General features: G+C 41.7%; 1 protein-coding gene and 1 long non-coding RNA gene across 5 annotated transcripts in view; one reads left to right on the top strand and one right to left on the bottom strand.

Moving 5' to 3' along the window:
- Positions 1-18,893, bottom strand: part of ATL1 (atlastin GTPase 1) — a 101,054-nt gene that overhangs the window by 70,732 nt on the left and 11,429 nt on the right. For 2 of the 4 annotated variants that reach the window (XM_054529817.2, XM_054529816.2), the window contains exon 2: positions 2,686-2,858. In XM_054529817.2, the coding sequence (XP_054385792.1) occupies positions 2,686-2,719 (34 nt within the window). In that variant the 5' untranslated portion in view covers positions 2,720-2,858. 4 annotated transcript variants of the gene reach the window in all.
- Positions 1,775-16,859, top strand: LOC129049898 (uncharacterized). The gene is made up of 3 exons (XR_008513279.2): positions 1,775-1,947; positions 3,678-3,785; positions 4,623-16,859. It is a non-coding gene; the product is annotated as an uncharacterized LOC129049898 (long non-coding RNA).

Raw genomic sequence — 18,893 nt, 5'->3', positions numbered from 1 at the left:
TACAGCACCTATTTCATATGACATTAGCTCAATGATGTTGGCTACTATTGCTGTTACTAAATGCCTACTGTGTGTTAGGCATTCTACTAGATACTGGTAATAAAATGGAATTAAGACTGACAGGGCTAATATCTGTGCCAAAACCTCTATCTCCTACTCCATCTACTACATTTTCTAAGTCATTTATGTCATATATACTTTACAGCAAAGAAAAATCTGAGTAGCAAAGCATTTCCATAGAACATCAAGAAAAGAGTCCAGAATTCCACTATTTCTTTTCTATAATAATATCTAGTGAACACTATAGTGATTCTAGTATTTCTTTTCCTAATCCATCACTTGAATTGAAACTTTCCTGATGACTTCTGGGTAAACTATCTGGGATATTTCTATCAAATGTAAATAATCTAAGGTAGTATTTCTCAAAGTAACACCTAAAGACCATCTGCTTCCCAATCACCTAAAATGCTAATTAAAAGGTAGATTTCTAGGCCCTCTTTCAGATCTATTGATTCAAAAGCTCTGGCTAGAAGACGGGAGAGTCTGCATTTCTAATAAGTCCCTGTGTGATTTTTATGAAAACCCGATGTGAGAACCATGTTCCCAAGAGGAAAAGCTTCCACTACATAAGAAGTTTATAAGGCCGGGCGCAGTGGCTCGCTCCTGTAATCCCAGCACTTTGGGAGGCCGAGGCGGGTGGATCATGAGGTCAGGAGATCGAAACCATCCTGGCTAACATCGTGAAACTCTGTCTCTACTAAAAATACAAAAAATTAGCCGGACATGGTGGCAGGCGCCTGTAGTCCCAGCTGCTCGGGAGGTTGAGGCAGGAGAATGGCGTGAACCCAGGAGGCGGAGCTTGCAGTGAGCCGAGGTGGCACCACTGCACTCCAGCCTAGGCGACAGAGCGAGACTCCATCTCAAATAATAAAAAAAAAAAGTTTATAATCAAAGGAAATTCTGCGCAATAATGATCCAAAGCTTCATGAAGGAGAAAAATTTTAATCCTCAGAATACATTTTCACATGCCTCTGTTAACAGGGTGGAGACAACAATTCATGGAGACTGAGACCAAAAGTGACTTGAATATACGCACCCTAATTGTGTGTGTTCAATAAATTCCTATTCTAGAGGCCAAGAGAACAGGTGGAAAGGGGATACACTGCAAATGCTTACTTAAATTTCAGAAGAAGGAAATAAAACTTATTGCAATAGTCAGGTCTGTTAAAACTGAAGTTTCATGATCTCAGAAAATGGAACCACTTTCTCTTAAACTCAGCTAAGTCATGACAGATCTCCCCGCTCCAACTCTCCATGCCTACCACAAACCTTGGATAATCTCCCAAATGTAAACCTTGCCTACCGTATCCTGTGACCATTAGAACAATCAGAGGCAAGGAGATACACGGTCTTTTGATTAAAGTAAACTGAAATAACCAATTAAAATTTACATTTGTGCCTCTCGCTCAAATAAACAGTTATAGAAGAGCTGTCACTGAGATGTGGAACAGAATCAAGCAGCTCTGAACTTTTCAAATAATAACAATTGTTATTTCCAAATAACAATTTCTAAATAACAAGCTGATGAACAAAATATTTCTTTACCCACCAAGCCACAGTAGCCTGAGACACTCTCTGGTTCAGATAATAAAATAAATGCCTTAGAGGGCTTTCGTTCCTAAGATGCTGGTGAGTTTAGCACTGTGACTGCAAGAAATCAGGAACCCACGACAAAAAGACGCCCAGCCTGCCCACACTAACCGTCCAGAACTAGGTCTGGAGCAGCAAAGCGGGCGGGGCCGCGATTTCTCCCGCATCGCTGCGCCCGTTCTTCTCCGCCTGCGTGAGCACCGCCCACCCACTCGCGGTGTGAACATACTGGGTCTCGCCTCTCCTTTCCCCTCCCCTCGGCCTGGTGCTGAATCATGAGCCCAATGTCTCCAAAAGGTAAAATCAAAGAACAAAGCCACCCTTGGGGCTGGTCTGAATGGGGTACCACGTCGGGGTGGGGCAGAAGGCTGGAAACCACAACTTTGCTCTCCTTCTTCCCCAATTCCTCCACCCAACCCCCAAATGAAGAGGAGTACTGCAGTGCTCAGGAATTCCCAAGAGGGTGGCCCTTCTCCCCGTTGCTCGGTCTGCTACGGTCCGTCCGGGACCCGGCGCGCTCCGCCTCATTGTTCCAGCGCGCCGCCCGCCGCCCGCCGCCGGGAGCCCGCGCCCTGCAGGGCCAGCGAGTTGGCGGCTCCCGGGGAGGGGGGTTGGGGCTTGGCCTGCTCTAGATCCCCGACCCCTCGCCCCTCTGGGGCCGAGTTACAACAGCCCCCTGCCCACCCCCATAGCCTTCCTCCCAACCGATCGCTAAGGCGGAACCCACAAGTCCCCGGAGGCGCCTGGTGGGTGCTGTCCAAATGCTGGGAGGAGGCGGGAGGGGGGTGGGGAAGAAGGAGCTGGAGGCCCGGCCTGCGCGAAGCTGCAGCCCTCGCCCCGACAGCGCGATTCGGTGACGCGGGTACCGCTCGGCCATGGTTCCTCCGCCCAAACAGGGAGCAGCTCGGCTACGGCCCGTCTCCCAGCCGTGGACGCAGGCACCGAGCAGCCCTTGGCCCTCCCTATCTCCAGAAGCAGAAAGCGGAGGGCCAAAAGACCCCGTGCAGGCTGCAGAAGTTCTCATTTGCTACTCACCCCAACTGTTTCTGTCCCTGCGGTTCTTGGCCATGGTGGTCCAGGAGCTGGTGGCGGTGAGGCGCTGTCACTGCGCTCGCTGCCTTCTCCGGGGCCGCAGGTTGCTGGCGGTGGGAGGCTCCGTGCCCGCGCTGGGCGCAGTTCGCTCAGACTCTGAGGATGTTGCTGTGGCGCTGGTGGGAAGGAGTGGGGAGGAAAAGGGAGGAGAAAGCAGATGAACCAAGCTCAGCATCACAAGCCCGAGTTCACACAAATACCAGCGTCACACCCTCCCTACCTCAGCCCACCCCCAGAGCGTGAAGACAGTGATAGACCACGTACTGCAACATTTTCAACGGAAAACATACACAAATAAACAGCACCCCCCTCGCACACACTCTCAAAGAATTTAACAGCGTTATCAGAAATACACAAACCGATATACTGCATGATTCTGGATGTTCAAATACCTGTTTCAAGCACGGTTATACATTAGTACAAACAAGCTGGCAACATTTATATAGCCAAAGTAGCTAAAATAATGTGCATTTATTACACCCAATTTTTTTCCATTTTAAAAGCAAGGTCATGTTAGTAAAGAGGGTATCATGCATTTTTGTATATGTATACTGAGTGGCTTGTCTTAAAATTAGAATAGCAAAATTTATATCAAGAAGATCAAGATAAATGAAAGCTGTAGATTCATTATAATCTGTAACTCAATATCCACTGGGTAAAATTTCCCACTAGATTTGCAAAGATAAGGTCCAGACTTGTAGTCCAATAGCAATTATTTGAGCTGAAATCATACTACATAGTCCGAGTGGGCCCTGGAAGCCATAAAGCTTGCAGACAATTTTGAAAGGAAAAGAAAAAAAATAAAAATATTTTCAATCTTTCCCTTTTCACTGCTTCTTTCTCTCTGCTACAAACTTAGTTGTTTTCAGTAATCTGGAAACACTGTCCCTTTATACTACCTCAACCTCAAGATACCATCATGCCGTCCCTTACAGTTTCCTCCTGCCATTTGGTTGTTATCCACACTCTCTACTGATCGGTTCTTAGGAGATCACTGCCAGCCTCTTAATTACCAGATCCATGATCTCTGCTAATTCCTCATGGTAAGCAACTCCTCACGCTACACTCTCTCAATGTAATTTACTATGATGGCTTCAGACAGGACCTCCATGCTGATGATTCCCAAATCTATACTTCCAGTCTTCTGCCCTCTAGAAGAGAGGACATTAGACCAGAGGTGTGTTTATAACTGCCTAAGGTTATCCTCACATTGTTTTCCTACTGACATTTGAACATCAACATATCTGAAAACAAATTCCCCCACCACCGCCAAATCTTATGCATTATATTTCAGTTACTGGTTCTAGTGACTGCAGAGCTGTGAACACTGTAACCAAGTTGACAACATGGTTTTAAAGAGGTCTGTGCTCAACAGAGTTGAAATGACATTAATGAAACAACATAGGAAGACAGACATTATCTCATCCTTGTACCTGTAAACCAAGTTCATAGAACAAAAGAGAAGTGTGGCCTGCTTTTCTTCTTATATTCCTTTACTATCATTCTCAGCTTACATTCCAGTCTGAAAATCCCTTTCATATGAATCCCATTTTTAAGAGTACAATAGATTACACACAAAAAAGGAAAAATTTATATAATTCAACACCTATGCCTAATTGAAAAAGAAATTAATTTTTTAAAAATCTGTTGTGTTTATAATTAGTAAGTAATCTGCAGGTGAATACTTTGAGACTGTGTGAATCACAAAAAAATGCTTAAATAAATAGCTCTCTGTATATGACTTTTTGTACTATTGGCCAATAACTTTTCATCCACTGATTTTAGCATCCATTGATCCTTGCCTGAAACAATTTCATATTAGTGATTTTTAAATGGAGACTTTAAAATAATTGTCTTTTGTTTGTTTGTTTGTTTTCCAGACACAGTCTCCCTCTGTCGCCCAGGCTGGAGTGCAGTGGCGTGATCTCAGGTCACTACAACCTCCACCTCCCAGGTTCAAGCGATTCTCATGCCTCAGCCTCTCAAATAGCTGGGATTACTGGCAGTCACCAGCACGCCTGGCGGTTTTTGTATGTAGAAACGGGGTGTCTCCACGTTGCCCAGGCTGGTCTCAAACTCATGAGCTCAAGTGATCTGCCCACCTCAGCCTCTTGATGTCATGTCTTTTAAATTAAGTAGCTGGCATTCCCTCTCCCACTTTTCTATGTTGAGTCCCACTATAAATTAATGGAAGCTTTTAAAAAAAATTGTGTTATGCATCACCATTCTTTTTAATGCCTAAATTGCCCTAATTTGGCCGAGGGTCAGCTCGTGTGTCCTTTTAACATTGTCCCTTTTTGTCTTTGAGCAGTTCCCTGTATTCTGGTACAAGAAAATGTTTCAGGTTCCTTTGTATTTTCCCTGTCTTAGAACTAGAATAGCCATTTCTCCAAGATGCTCTGGCTCCTTTTAATGAGAAAAGGTGTTTAGAAACCAAGACGTGGGTGTTAGTTGTGCTCATTGCTGGGTGAAGATCACTGTTTCTAGACCCTTTCAGTGGACATTGCTAGAACCCATTTTTTTAATCATAAGTTTAATCTACTCTGAAGAAATACCTTCAATAGTATGAAAATATAAACATACATGGTTATGTATTACATTACTTTTTGTTATTGTAAAATGCTGGAAACAATCTGAATGCCCACATATAGATGAGTGGTTGAATACATTGTAATACATATACGCAATAAAATGTTATGTAGGTGTGAAAAAGAATACAGAAGATCTTTATAAGCTAATACAGAGTGATTTCCAGAATACAATGTTAAATGAGGAGGAAAAAGTGCAAATAGTATACCATTCCTGGAAAAAGAAAAGGATATGAAAAAAGTATCCATTCATCTGTAAAAAATAAATACAGCAAGAATAAACCAGAAACCAATGAGATTGGTCACCTACGGGAGATGGGTGGGAATAGGGTAGAAATAATGGAAGAATGGGAAGAGGGTAGTAGGGATTAAGGGGACTGATATTTCTCTAAGTGTAATGCTTTTATATAACTCTGAGTCTTAGAACAGTAATGTTTCACATTCTCCAGAATAAGTTTTAAAATGCTTACTATGATGACTATAATCAAAAAGATAATAAAAAGTGTTGGTGAGGATGTGGAGAAATTGCCACCCTCATAAACTGCTGATGGAAATATAAAATGGTGCAGCTACTTTGGGAAAAAGTCTAGCAGTTCCTCAAAAAGTTAAACATAGAATTGCCATATACATAGCACTCCTAGATATATACCCTAAAGAAATTACAATACATGTCGACAAAAAAACTTGTACAGGAATATCCATAACAGCATTATTCATAATAGCCAAAAGGTGGAAACAATCCCAGTGCCAAATAACTAGTGAATGGATAAACAAAATGTAGTATATCCATATAATAGAACATTATTTGGTCACAAAAAGTTATTGAGTACCGATATATGCTACAACATGGAGGGACCTTGAAAACATTATAGTAAATGAAAGTAGCCAGCCACAAAGACCACATATTATATGATTCCACTTATATGAAATTTATAGAATAGGGAAATCTAAAGAGGCAGAAAGTAGATTAATTGTTGCTTAGGGATGGAGGAAAGGAGTGGGGGGTTGGGGAGAAATTGGAGAGTGACTGCTAATGAGTATGAGGTTTCTTTTGGGGGCAATGAAAATGTTTTAGAATTCATCATGAGATCAACTTTGCACAACTCTTAGGTAAACTAAAGCCACTGGATTAGGCTGGGTGCAGTGGCTCATGCCTGTAATCCCAGCACTTTGGGAAGTTGAGGTGGGAGGATCACTTGAGGCCAGGAGTTCGAGACCAGCCTGTACAACATAGAAAGACCCCCATCTCTATAAAAAAAATAGAAAAACTAGCCGGGTGCAGTGATGTGCACCTGTAGTCCCAGCTACTCAAGAGGCTGAGATGGGAGGATCCCTTGAGCCCAGGAGTTCAAGGATTCAGGCCACTGCACTTCAGCCTGGATGACAGAGCAAGACCCTGTCTCAAAAAATGAAACAAAACAAAAAACTCCACTGAATTGTACAATCTAAGTTGGTGAATTGTATGGTATGTGAATTATGTTTTTAAAATACAAATGTTTTTAAAAAGTCAAAGGTCAAGTTCATTTTAAATCAGAATAAAAGAAGAAAAGGTATTACTCCATTTGAACTTTAGTACTTTAAATCCTGTCTTCCTGACTCTTCTGGGATGTTACTCCACAAACTATTCTCTTCCCCCGTGTCCTCAATTATTTTTTCTTCCATTGGTTCTTTCACCATGCTCATTTTCCTCCATCATAAGTAAAGGGCTCCCTCAATCAGAAGTTTCTCAATAGTTGATGGTTCAATTTGCTCCTTCCCTCTATAAATAGCAATCTTAGAATAGTATTTGTCAATTAGAATGCTTTTGGCGGTAACTCAAAATGGCTTAACCAAAAAATGATATTTACTTTCATACAACAATTTGTTTAAAGATAGACTGGTTCTATGGTGGTCAATTCATCAGCTCAGTGGTATCATGGACTATATTAGTTAGGATATAGCTTTGGCTACTATAAAAATTACAATGGCTGAAATAAGACAAATATTTATTTTGGTCTTATGAAATAATCTGAGCATAAGCCATCCTGGGATAATACTGTGGCTTCAAAATATGAAGGAACTGGCTGGCCACGGTGGCTCACGCCTGTAATCTCAGCACTTTGAGAGGCCAAGGCGGGCAGATTGCCTGAGCTCAGGAGTGTGAGACCAGCCTGGGCAACACTGTGAAACCCCGTCTCTACTAAAAAATACAAAAAATTAGCCGGGCTGGGTGGCATGCACCTGTAGTCCCAGCTACTCAGGAGGCTGAGGCAGGAGAATTGCTTGAACCTGGGAGGCAGAGGTTGCAGTGAGCCAAGATCACACCACTGCACTCCAGCCTGGGTGACAGAGCGAGACTGTTTCAAAAACAAACAAACAAACAAAACAAAACAAAAATGAAAGAACTAAAGTTCTTCATGCCTTCTTCCATCTTTCACTTGGGGCTTCCATCATACGTTCCATGATGGCTGCTCTAGTGTGGGCATTCACATTTTCATTCTAGCCATACAGAAGGGTAAAAGGGAAGAAGTGAATATATCCATTCTCTCTTAGGGTACAACCCAGAAGGCGCACACATCATCTCCACTCAAATACCATTGACCTACCATGTCCCACCTCATTGATAAATATACCGTATATGCAACAAAAATTTTGGGGTCTAATACTAAACAAAGAAGGGAAATAGACTTTGGAAAATAACCACAAGACTTTGCCAAAAAGACAAAGGTGCACTCTACCATCTTCAATGTGTTGGTGTTATGAGAAAAATCCAGGATTGTACAGAAAAATGTTCTCCCAAGCTGGGAGGGAACCAAGAGACCAAAGAATGACTCAGACAAGTCCAGCCCGGTGAGTGGATGAGTTTGTGAGGACTTATACAGGACACTTCTGGGCAGCAGCAGGACAGCTCTAGAGATCCATGCCACCTCCCATCTCTAAACTGCTTTTAAACAAATTTTCTGTAACTTCTTTGCCTACTGCGTTTGAGCAATGAGATTGTTTTCCTTGGTAAGTTCTCAGATACCATCTGAGATGTTTAGGTTCTCAGGGACACCTGCTTCTCCAGTGGGCATCATGGTCTTGGCTCACTGCCCAGCCTTCCCCATTCAAGCAGTGGATGTACACCTTAAATAACCTAGTGGGGACACATCACACTACAATCCACCCCATTCCCCAGCTCTTATATTCTTCCCACCAATCTTTCATGAAAGTCCTTGAGTGGGGTATGAGAGGAAGAACTATACAGACCTATAATGTATAGCCATGACTTGTGCGTACAAGCCACATCTACAGTATACAAAACATCATAAAAACCTGAAGCTAACTACAATTATGATGCCTGTTAGCAAAACGTAACTCCAATGAGTAGGTAAGGTGTGTAACCAATTTGAGAATGAGTCAAAGAAGCTTAATCGGGTTATATAATGGATTTGAGTTGACAAATGATTTAAAACTTTTGTGACACTGTTCTCTTCATCAGGCATATAGGCACAACAGGTAGTGCCTATAAGGGTACATATTGGTTTTTGTGGATTAAAAAAAACTTTTTAAAAATTTCAATAGTTTTTGGGGAACAGATGGTATTTTGTTACATTAATAAGTTCTTTAGTGGTGATTTCTGAGATTCTGCTGCACCTGTCACTGGAGCAGAGTACACTGTACCAAATATGTAGTCTTTCATTGCTCACCCTCCCGACCCTTTGCCCGGAGTCCCCAAAGTCCATTATATCATTCTTATGCCTTTGCATCCTCATAGCTTAACTCTCACTTTTAAGTGAGAACATACAATATTTGGTTTTCCATTCCTGAGTTACTTCACTTAGAATAATGGCCTCCAACTCCATCCAAGTTGCTGCAAAGGCCATTATTTCGTTCTGTTTTACGGCTGAGTAATATTCCATGGTGTATATATACCACATTTCCTTTATCCACTCATTGGTTGATGGGCATTTAGCTTGGTTCCATATCTTTGTAATTGTGAATTGTGCTGCTATAAACATGCATGTGCATTCATCTTTTTCATATAATGACTTATTTTCCTTTGGGTAAACACCCAGTAGTGGGATTGCTGGGTCAAATGGTAGTTCTACTTTTAGTTCTTTAAGGGGTATCCATACTGTTTTCCGTAGTGGTTGTACTAGTTTACATTCCCACCAGCAGCGTAAAAGAGCTCCCTTTTCACCACATCCATGCCAACATCTATTTTTTTTTAATTTTTAAATTATGGCCATTCTTGCAGGAATGAGGTTGTATCTCATTGTGGTTTTGATTTGCATTTCCCTTATAGTGATTTTGAGCATTTTTTCATATGTTTATTGGCTGTCTGTATATATTTTTTCAAGAATTGTCTATTCATGTCCTTTATCCACCTTTTTTTTTTTTTTTTTTTTTTTTTTTGAGACAGAGTCTTGCTTTGTCACCCAGGCTGGAGTGCAGTGGCACGATCTCGGCTCACTGCATTCTCCTGCTTCAGCCTCCTGAGTAGCTGTGACCACAGGCACACGCCACCATGCATGGCTAATTTTTTGTATTTTTAGTAGAGACAGGGTTTCACCATGTTGGCCAGGCTGGTCTTGAACTCCTGACCTCAAGTAATCTACCCGCCTCAGCCTCCCAAAGTGCTGAGATTACAGGCGTGAGCCACCATGCCTGGCCCCATTTATTTATTTTTGTTTTTGTCGCATTTGCTTTCAGATTCTTAGTCATGAATTCTTTGCCTAAGCCAATGTCTACAAGAGTTTTTCTGATGTTATCTTCTAGAATCTTTATGGTTTCAGTTCTTAGGTTTAAGTCTTTTATCCATCTTGAGTTGACTTTTGTATAAGGTGAGAGATGAGGATCCAGTTTCATTCTACATGTGGCTTGCCAGTTATCCCAGCACCATTTATTGAATAGAGTATCCTTTCCCCACTTTATGTTTTTGTTTGCTTTGTCGAAGACCAGTTAGCTGTAAGTATTTGGCTTTATTTCTGGGTTCTCTATTCTGTTCCATTGGTCTACATGCCTATTTTTATAGCAGTGCCACGTTGTTTTGGTAACTATAGCCTCATAGTAAAATTTGAAGTCAGGTAATGTGATGCCTCCAGATTTGTTCTTTTTCTTATTACTGCTTTGGCTATGTGGGCTCTTTTTTGGTTCCATACAAATTTTAGGATATTTTTCTAGTTCTGTGAAGAATGATGATGGTATTTTGATGGGAATTGCATTGAATCTGTAGATTGCTTTTGGCAGTACGGTCATGTTCACAATATTGATTCTACCTATTCATGAGCATGGGATGTGTTTCCATTTGTTTGTGTCATCTATGATTTCTTTCAGTGTTTTGTAATTTTCCTTGTAGAGATCTCTCACCTCCTTGGTTAAGCATATTCCTAAGTATTTTATTTAATTAATTTTTTTTTGCAGCTGTTGTAAAAGGGATTGAGTGCTTGATTTGATTCTCAGCTTTGTCATTGTTGGTATATAGCAGTGCTACTGATTTGTGTACATTGATTTTGTATCCTGAAACCTTACTGAACTCATTTATCAGGTCTAGGAGATTTTTGGATGAGTCTTTAGGGTTTTCCAGGTACATGATCATATTATTGGCGAACAGCAACAGTTTGACTTCCTCTTTTCCAATTTGAATACCCTTTATTTCTTTCTTTTGTCTGACTGCTCTGGCTAGGATTTCCAGTACTATGTTGAGTAGAAGTGCTGAAAGTGGGTATTCTTGTCTTGTTCTAGTTCTCTGGGGGAATGCTTTCAACTTTTCCTTGTTCGTTATTATGTTGCCTGTTGGTGTGTCATAGATGGCTTTTATTACTTTGAGGTATGTCCCTTCTATGACAATTTTTTGAGGGTTTTGATCATGAAAGGATGCTAGATTTTATCAAATGCTTTTCCTGGGCCTACTGAGATTATCATATAATTTTTGTTTATGTGATGTATTACATTTATTGATTTGCCTATGTTAAACCATCCCTGAATCCCTGGTATGAAATCCACTTCATCACGTATATTATCTTTTTGATAGGCTATTAGATTCGGAAAGCTAGTATTTTGTTATGATTTTTTGCATCTATGTTCATCAGAGATAATGGTCTGTAGTTTTCTTTTTTTGTTATGGCCTTTCCTGGTTTTGGTATTAGGGTAATACTGCCTTCATAGAATGATTTAGGGAGGATTCCATCTTCCTTTATCTTTTGAAATAGTTTCAGTAGAATTGGTAACAATTCTTCTTTGAATGTCTGATATAATTCGGCTGTGACTCCATCTGATCCTGAAATATTTTTTTTTGGCAATTTTTAAATCACTGATTCAATCTCACTGCTTGTTATTGGTCTGTTCAGAGTTTCTATTTCTTCCTGATTTAATCAGGAGGGTTGTACATTTCCAGGAATTTATCCATCTCCTTTTTAGACTTTCTAGTTTGTGCACATAAAGGTGTTCATAGTAGCCTTGAATGATCTTTTGTATTTCTGTAGTATCAGTTATAACATCTTCCATTTTGTTTCTAATTGAGCTTATTTGGATCTTCTTTCTTCTTTTCTTAGTTAATCTCACTAATGGTCTATCAATTTTGTTTATCTTTTCAAAGAAACAGCTTTTTGTTTCCTCTGTCTTTTGTATTTTTTTTGTTTCAATTTCATTTAGTTTCTGCTGTGATCTTTGTTAATTTTTTTTTTCTGCTGGGTTTGGGTTTGGTCCTTGTTTCTGTAGTTCCTTGAGGTATGATATTACGTTGTCTATTTGTGCTCTTTCAGACTCTTTGATGTAAGCATTTAATGCTATGACCTTCCCTCTTAGCACCATTTTTGCTGTATCCCAGAGGTTTTGATAAGTTGTGTCACTATCATTCAGTTCAAAGACTTTGTAAATTTCCATCTTGATTTCATTGTTAACCCAAAGATTATTCAAGAGCAGATTATTTAATTTCTATGTATTTGTATAGTTTTGAGGATTCCTTTTGGAGTTATTTTCCAGTTTTATTTCACTGTGGTCTGAGAAGATACTTGATATGATTTTGATTTTCTTAAGTTTATTGAGACTTGTTTTGTGGCCTAAGGGCACATATCTTTTAGTCTCCATTGCACTGGCAATCAGGCCACCATGCAGAAACAATCCGTAGTGAGCTTGGGTTGCCTTATTGGTGCTGTTGAACCAGTCACTCCAGTTCTGTCAGGCAAAAAGCAGAATATCCCAAGGCATACCATTAGGACTTAACAAGGGGAGGTATCCACATACCCCACAATAGGACTGGTTGCTGACCGCTGCTGTAGTCACAGCCTAGTTCAGAAGACATTACCAGCTGCCATGGGTAGCAGAAACAAGGCAAACACAGATGTTCAGTAGAGACCCTCATGGGTATATCCACTCCTTGTAACATTATTACTGCTATATTTTCTCCCATTGGCCCTATTAATGAGGCTGCCTGCCACAGGCTTCAGTTCTGGCTTACAGTACCACACATGGCTTCGCTCTCTAGGAGTGGGCATAGTAGCCAATTGGTAAGCTTCCAGCCTTGCTTATGCAATCTGCACTATGACCACTGCAGCAGGTATCAGTGCTGCTGATGTTGATATCGTAAGGCTCTCAGACCTCCCTCAAAGAGTACAGCTGGGATCACCTATCCTCCGGCAGTCTTCATTCACCCTCCAGCATCATAAAACCTGAAGGTCCATGTAGCCATCGCCACTTGGCAGATCCACTGGTGTTCTTAGGAGCACAGTATGGCTTCTGCTTCAGAAGCATGGCTCAGTGTCTCAGAGGTAATGCTGAGAGTTTGCGGGGCATATTTTACAGGCCTATTCATACGGAATGATGCCAAGTGTGTTAGTGGGTAGCTCATTTAAAATTTGTATGGCTTCAGGGAGATTCTTAGTCCAGGGAACTTAGCCATTCTGGGACAGTGCGTGTAATTGGATTTTTAACAGGCCATTCTTTTTTTTCTGAGTCCTGCCCCTGTTGGGTTATATGGTAGTGGAACCTCCAGTCTATGTTTTGTTCTGATGCTCAGTGTTGGATATCGTGGCCCATGAATGGGAGCCCTGATCATTATATATTCTTTGTAGCACGCCATATATGACACTAAGAGCAGTGAAGACACTTGATGGTCTCCAGCTGGGTGGCATGTTTTATTGGGAAGGCCCCAATTGTTGTGTAGTAGTAGACCCATTGTTGTGTCCACATAGGTTAAGGTATGCCTTTCCCCACCATTCCAGGGCAGAGGACCAATACAATTGACTTGTCAGTCCTGTGGAGGTTGTATGGCTTTATGTATGTGACTTGGTGCAGAGGGAACCCTTCTAGGTCTCAGCTGTGAGTAGGTCTCACAGTTCTGAACAGCTGCTAGAATATCTGCATAGAAGATGGAGATGCCTGCTGCCTTTGCTGTAGCCCACCCTGTGGCTGCTCTTATGATGTACCTATATGGTTATGTGGTGTTGGTATCCATTTGTACCATGACCACTGACTATTGGTGTTGGGTGCCTTTGCTAGACCCATCAATGTACCAGGCCCTAGTGGGTATTGGTGGGGGTCCCCTTATGTACAATGGTTGGCCTGGTAGGTGGTTCCATTGCCATCTTGGCTCCCTCCACTTGTTCAAAGTGGATGAGTCCAAGCACCTCCTGTAGAAGCTGACTTAAAGGACTAGTAGACAGGACACCTCTTTGTTGTAGACAGGCATGCCATTTCTGCAGGGTGTGTAATTGTGCCACCCCAGAGACGGGCTTGGTTAGAAAGCCTTCCACCCACCTTTTATGGGGTAGGCAGTTTTTATTGTGTGGTCTGCTTTCTGGTGGTGATGGCCTCTGCTTGTTGCAATGCCCTATACACAGCTAACAGCTGTTGCTCTAGGACTGTATAGTGGGATTCTGCCCCCTTTCATAATTGAGACCAGGCCAGGCGTGGTGGCTCACGCCTGTAATCCCAGCACTTTGGGAGGCTTAGGCAGGCAGATCACAAGGTCAGGAGATCGAGACCATCCTGGCTAACACAGTGAAACCCTGTCTCTACTAAAAATACAAAAAAATTAGCTGGGCGTGGCAGCGTGCACCTGTAGTCCCAGCTGCTGGGGAGGCTGAGGCAGGAGAATGGCATGAACCTGGGAGGTGGAGCTTGCAGTGAGCCGAGATCGCGCCACTGCACTCCAGCCTGGGTGACAGAGCAAGACTCCTTCTCAAAACAAACAAACAAAGAAACATAATTGAGACCAAAACCCTACAGTTACCATTCCCATTGGCTGCTTTTGCCACAAACCCTGAGTCATCCTTGTGGCATCTCTAGTGACTTCTAATACAAAAGGATCCTGTGGTAGTGGGACCTCTAGTGCTTGGGCTTGTTTCACCAATATTTTTGCTTTGTCAAATGGCTCTTGCTCTATGTGTGCCCAGTCCCATTTTTTACTCTTCTTTGTTTTTTACTCTTCTTTATTAGGGTGTACAATGGGCTGAGGGTTTGTGCCAAATGAGGAATGAATATCCTCCAGTAGCCCAGTAAACCTAGGAAAACCTACAGTTGCTTTACTGTCTGGGGAACAAGCTGCTGTACTATCTTATCAGTGATAGCTCCAGGTATGTTTCATGTCTTAGTTGACCAGGTAACTCCCAGGAATTTGGGCCCCTATGCTGGGCCCCTGTATCTTTTTGGGGTTGGCTTCCCATCCCCTGTTCTTTAGGCCATCCAAGGTGGTTTGTAGGGTAGTCTCCAGATCTGCAAGAGACTCTGAGGTTAGCATGATATCATTAATACAGTGAAACACAGAGACTGAGGCAGGCAAAGAGAGTCTAGATAGGTACTATGCAACTATACTGTGATAGACGGCGGGGTTGTGCAGGTATCCTTTTGGTAGTACCTGGAAAGTCCATTATTGGCCCTCCCAAGTGAAGGCAAACTGGTCTTGTAAATCTTCAGCTAAAGGAATACTGGAAAAGGCATAATCCAAGTCAATCATAGCATGGACACGTCCCAGCGTGAGGACTACTGCAGTTGAGTAATATTGGGTACAGCAGCAGATACAAGCGGCACCACCTCATTTAGCTCATGGTAGTCTACCATCATTCTCCAGGTGCCATTTGGCTTTTTTACAGGCCACACAGGGCTGTTATAGGGGTTCTGGCCTATCTGTACCTTATGTAACTTCTGGATTGTTTGGGTGATCTCAGAATCTTCCCCTGGTAGGCAGTATTATTTCATCTTCGTTGCCTGCCTGGGCTAGGGCAAGTGTACAGGCACCCATTTGGCCCATCCCCTTTTTGTTCCTTGATTTATTTTCAGACTCCGTCCTTGTTTTTATTCAGCTCACAGAGGTCCACCAATGCTTCCCCCACATAACAGATTTCATTTCCCATTAACGGGTACAGAAGTACAATCAATGCCCTCTATTATAACATTTTTTTTTCAACTGGAAATCACTCAGACATTCACTGAGTACATAAAATAATTTTAAGATTTTAAATTACACAAAAGTTCACCTATAAGCATTTATCTCATTCACATCTATTCAATCCATTCATTTTTAGCAGTTTATCTGGATGACTCATGAGAACTGAGATATTAGACAAATCTAATCACTTTTCTAACTTATTTTCCTGTTAACCATTTTAATAGCCTGTAAATATAAGATGTTCACCTAAGTAAAAACCTTAAAGATCCCCCCTCCCCCTGTGTCCATGTGTTCTCTTTGTTCAACTCCCACTTATGAGTGAGAAACACCGGGGCCGGTCAGGGGGTAGGGGGCTAGGGGACGGATAGCATTAGGAGAAATACCTAATGTAGATGACGGGTTGATGGGTGCCGCAAACCACTATGGCACGTGTATGCCTACGTAACAAACCTGCATGTTCTGCACATGTACCCCAGAATTTAAAGTATAATAATAAAAAAAACCTTAAACACATGGGCATTTTGCTGATAATTCAGAAGATTTTGCTACTTTCATTGAACCAACTATATTAAATTAGTCTTATTTGTCAAAAAAACACACAAACAAAGATCATTCTGGTTTTGGCTGGGTTTACAGTCTTATAACTTTCATGTCAAACTCTGACATCTTAAAATATCTAGCAGAGGCAAATATAAAACTTACCTAATCAGTAAACCCAGACAAAAATGTATGCTGACAATTCTGAAGACATTTCTATTTTATTTTACCAATAATTTTAAATCCAGCTTATTAAAGATTACTAAATTTACATAAACTTTAAAAGTACTTGACTTTACCTTAATGTATGAGTACTCATTTACTTATAAGCCAAGTTGGTAGCATGTCAGGCATAACATATAACACATGTACATACATATAAACATATTTAAACATGTATGCTCTCACACACACATGCACACACACACACCCCCAGTACCTTTTACTTCAGAACTCTAGCTATGAAACAGTATTATAAACTCATCAGAGTATAAAGGATAACTGGATCCAAATTATTTTTGACAAAATTGGGACCCCTTCACGTGGCTAAACTTTATTTGCCTAATAGGTAATCCAGTGAAAGCTGTGGACAAAAATTTTGGGTAAAGTAGTTTTCATAGCAGGTTGATTTTTTAAAAAACTTCTTTTACCCTCTTTTTTTTTCTTCAGTTTCAAATGAGTTTCTAACATTTACATTTTAGTTAGAATTGTCTGAACTGTGTAAGAAAAACAAAATCCCCAAGTGGCTTTGAATTAGCAGTACCATAAACAGTGAGTTTTATTTCAACACCAGTAGTTTAATAACAACAGATTCAAAGCAGGCAGAAAAGAAAAGAGAGAAATAGAGAGCTTCAGAAGATCTGATGAACTATAGTTGAAGGTGAAACATTTGAGCTCTGGATTTTTCTTGCTGTAATTTGGCCATCAGTTTAAAAAGGTGCACAAGGATGAGTCATAATATGTAACCAGCTGGAGTCCTAGAAAACCTGGCACGCCTTTGAACTTTCCCATGTTTCTGGAAACATAAGCTACAGGAGTTCCAACCCTTCCTCCCTTTTATCTACCTTCTCCACCAAATCCCCAACCAGGGCCGACATGGATACTCGCATGTGCCTTTCTAACTGCAGCTCCTCCCTTAACTTTTGTATCTATTTTTCCTGCTTTAACAATTTCTCAGCAGCCAGTCTTACCACAGCAACAGCACATCTGCTATCCTTATTGTACTTTAACATCTTAGGTCCTTGCACTACATGCTTACTCCCCACTGGAATTTTCTAAGCATCCTTGTACTCAAGCAGCAGCCCACAAAGGTCGAGCAGTTGGACAATTTCACCCCACATGGATGCCGTCGACCACCCTGGGATTCCCACTGCAGACACCCCTTCCTGAATCTTCCTTTGGTCTCTTAGATCCTGTTTGTGATGCCAATTGTTACAAGAAAAGCCCAGGATTTTATAGAAAAATGGCCTCCCAAACTGGGAGGGAGCTGAGACCAAAAAGTGACTCAGACAGTTCAGTTTGGCAAGTAGATGAGTTTATTAGGACTTACATACAGGGCGCTCCTGAGCAGCAGCAGGACAGCTCTAGAGATCTGTGCTACTTTCCCTCTCTAAACTGCCTTTAATTTTCTGGCTCTTTGCCTACTGTGTTTGAGCAATGAGACTGTTTTTCTTGGTAGGTTCCCAGATACTCTCTGTGATGTTTGGGTTCTCAGAAACACCTGTTCCTTGGCTGGGCATCATGGCCTTGGCTCACAGCCTGGCCTTCCAAGTTCAAGCAGTGGACACACACCCTTCAGTAATCTGGTGAGGGACCTGTTACATTATAGTTGGCTTCCTTTTTTTTTTTTTTTTTTTTGAGAGTGGGTCTCACTCTGTCACTCAGGCTGGAGTGCAGTGGTACAATCATAGCTCATTGCAGCATCCATCTCCTGGGCTCATGCAATCCTCCTGCTTCAGCCTTCCGAGTAGCTGCATTTATAGCATCACGCCACCATGCCTGGCTAATTTTTTCCCAACTTTTAGTAGAGATGAGGTCTCACTATGTTCCCCAGGCTGGTCTCAAACTCCCGAGCTCAAGCAATCCTCCCACCTCAGCCTCCCAAAGCTCTGAGATTACAAGTGTGAGCCACCACCGCCCAGCCACCTTATTTTCTAATGCTGGCTCCTCTTATGTTTTCAAAATGGCAGTTGCCATTCTAGTCACATCAGAAGAAGACACCCATGCCTAAAGACAGAATAAGTCATGCCTGTGTCTTGTGTACCCTGTTAATAGCAAGGAAAACCTTCCTAGAAGCACTCCAGCAGACTTTTCCTCCTGTGTCATTGTCCAGAATTGTCCAAGCCTAAACCATTCCTTTAATAAGAAAAATAAGGCTAGACCAATCAAGATTTATTCCCTAAGACGGGGGAGTGTCTCAGTCTCCCCTGATGGACATAGCCACTTGGAAAAGGTCAACAAAATTGTGGTTCTGATAGTAAGCACAGAGAAAAGAGGGTAGTTATTGGGCCCAAGGGCCAAAGTGATCATCATGGCTTCCACTTTCCCATAACCCTTGACTCATACCTCATCTGGTGGGGTCACCCAACCTTAGTCTCAGAGGATTCAAGTCCTTAGTGCTCTCATCTTCATTGGGTTGCTTTAGTTTCCCACTGTCCAGTAATATTAGAGATGTGAAT

Source organism: Pongo abelii, chromosome 15 (genome assembly GCF_028885655.2).
Source record: "Pongo abelii isolate AG06213 chromosome 15, NHGRI_mPonAbe1-v2.0_pri, whole genome shotgun sequence".
NCBI lineage: Eukaryota > Metazoa > Chordata > Mammalia > Primates > Hominidae > Pongo > Pongo abelii.
The sequence above is the reverse complement of the archived record's forward strand: the minus strand, read 5'-3'. Positions and strand labels throughout refer to the sequence as shown.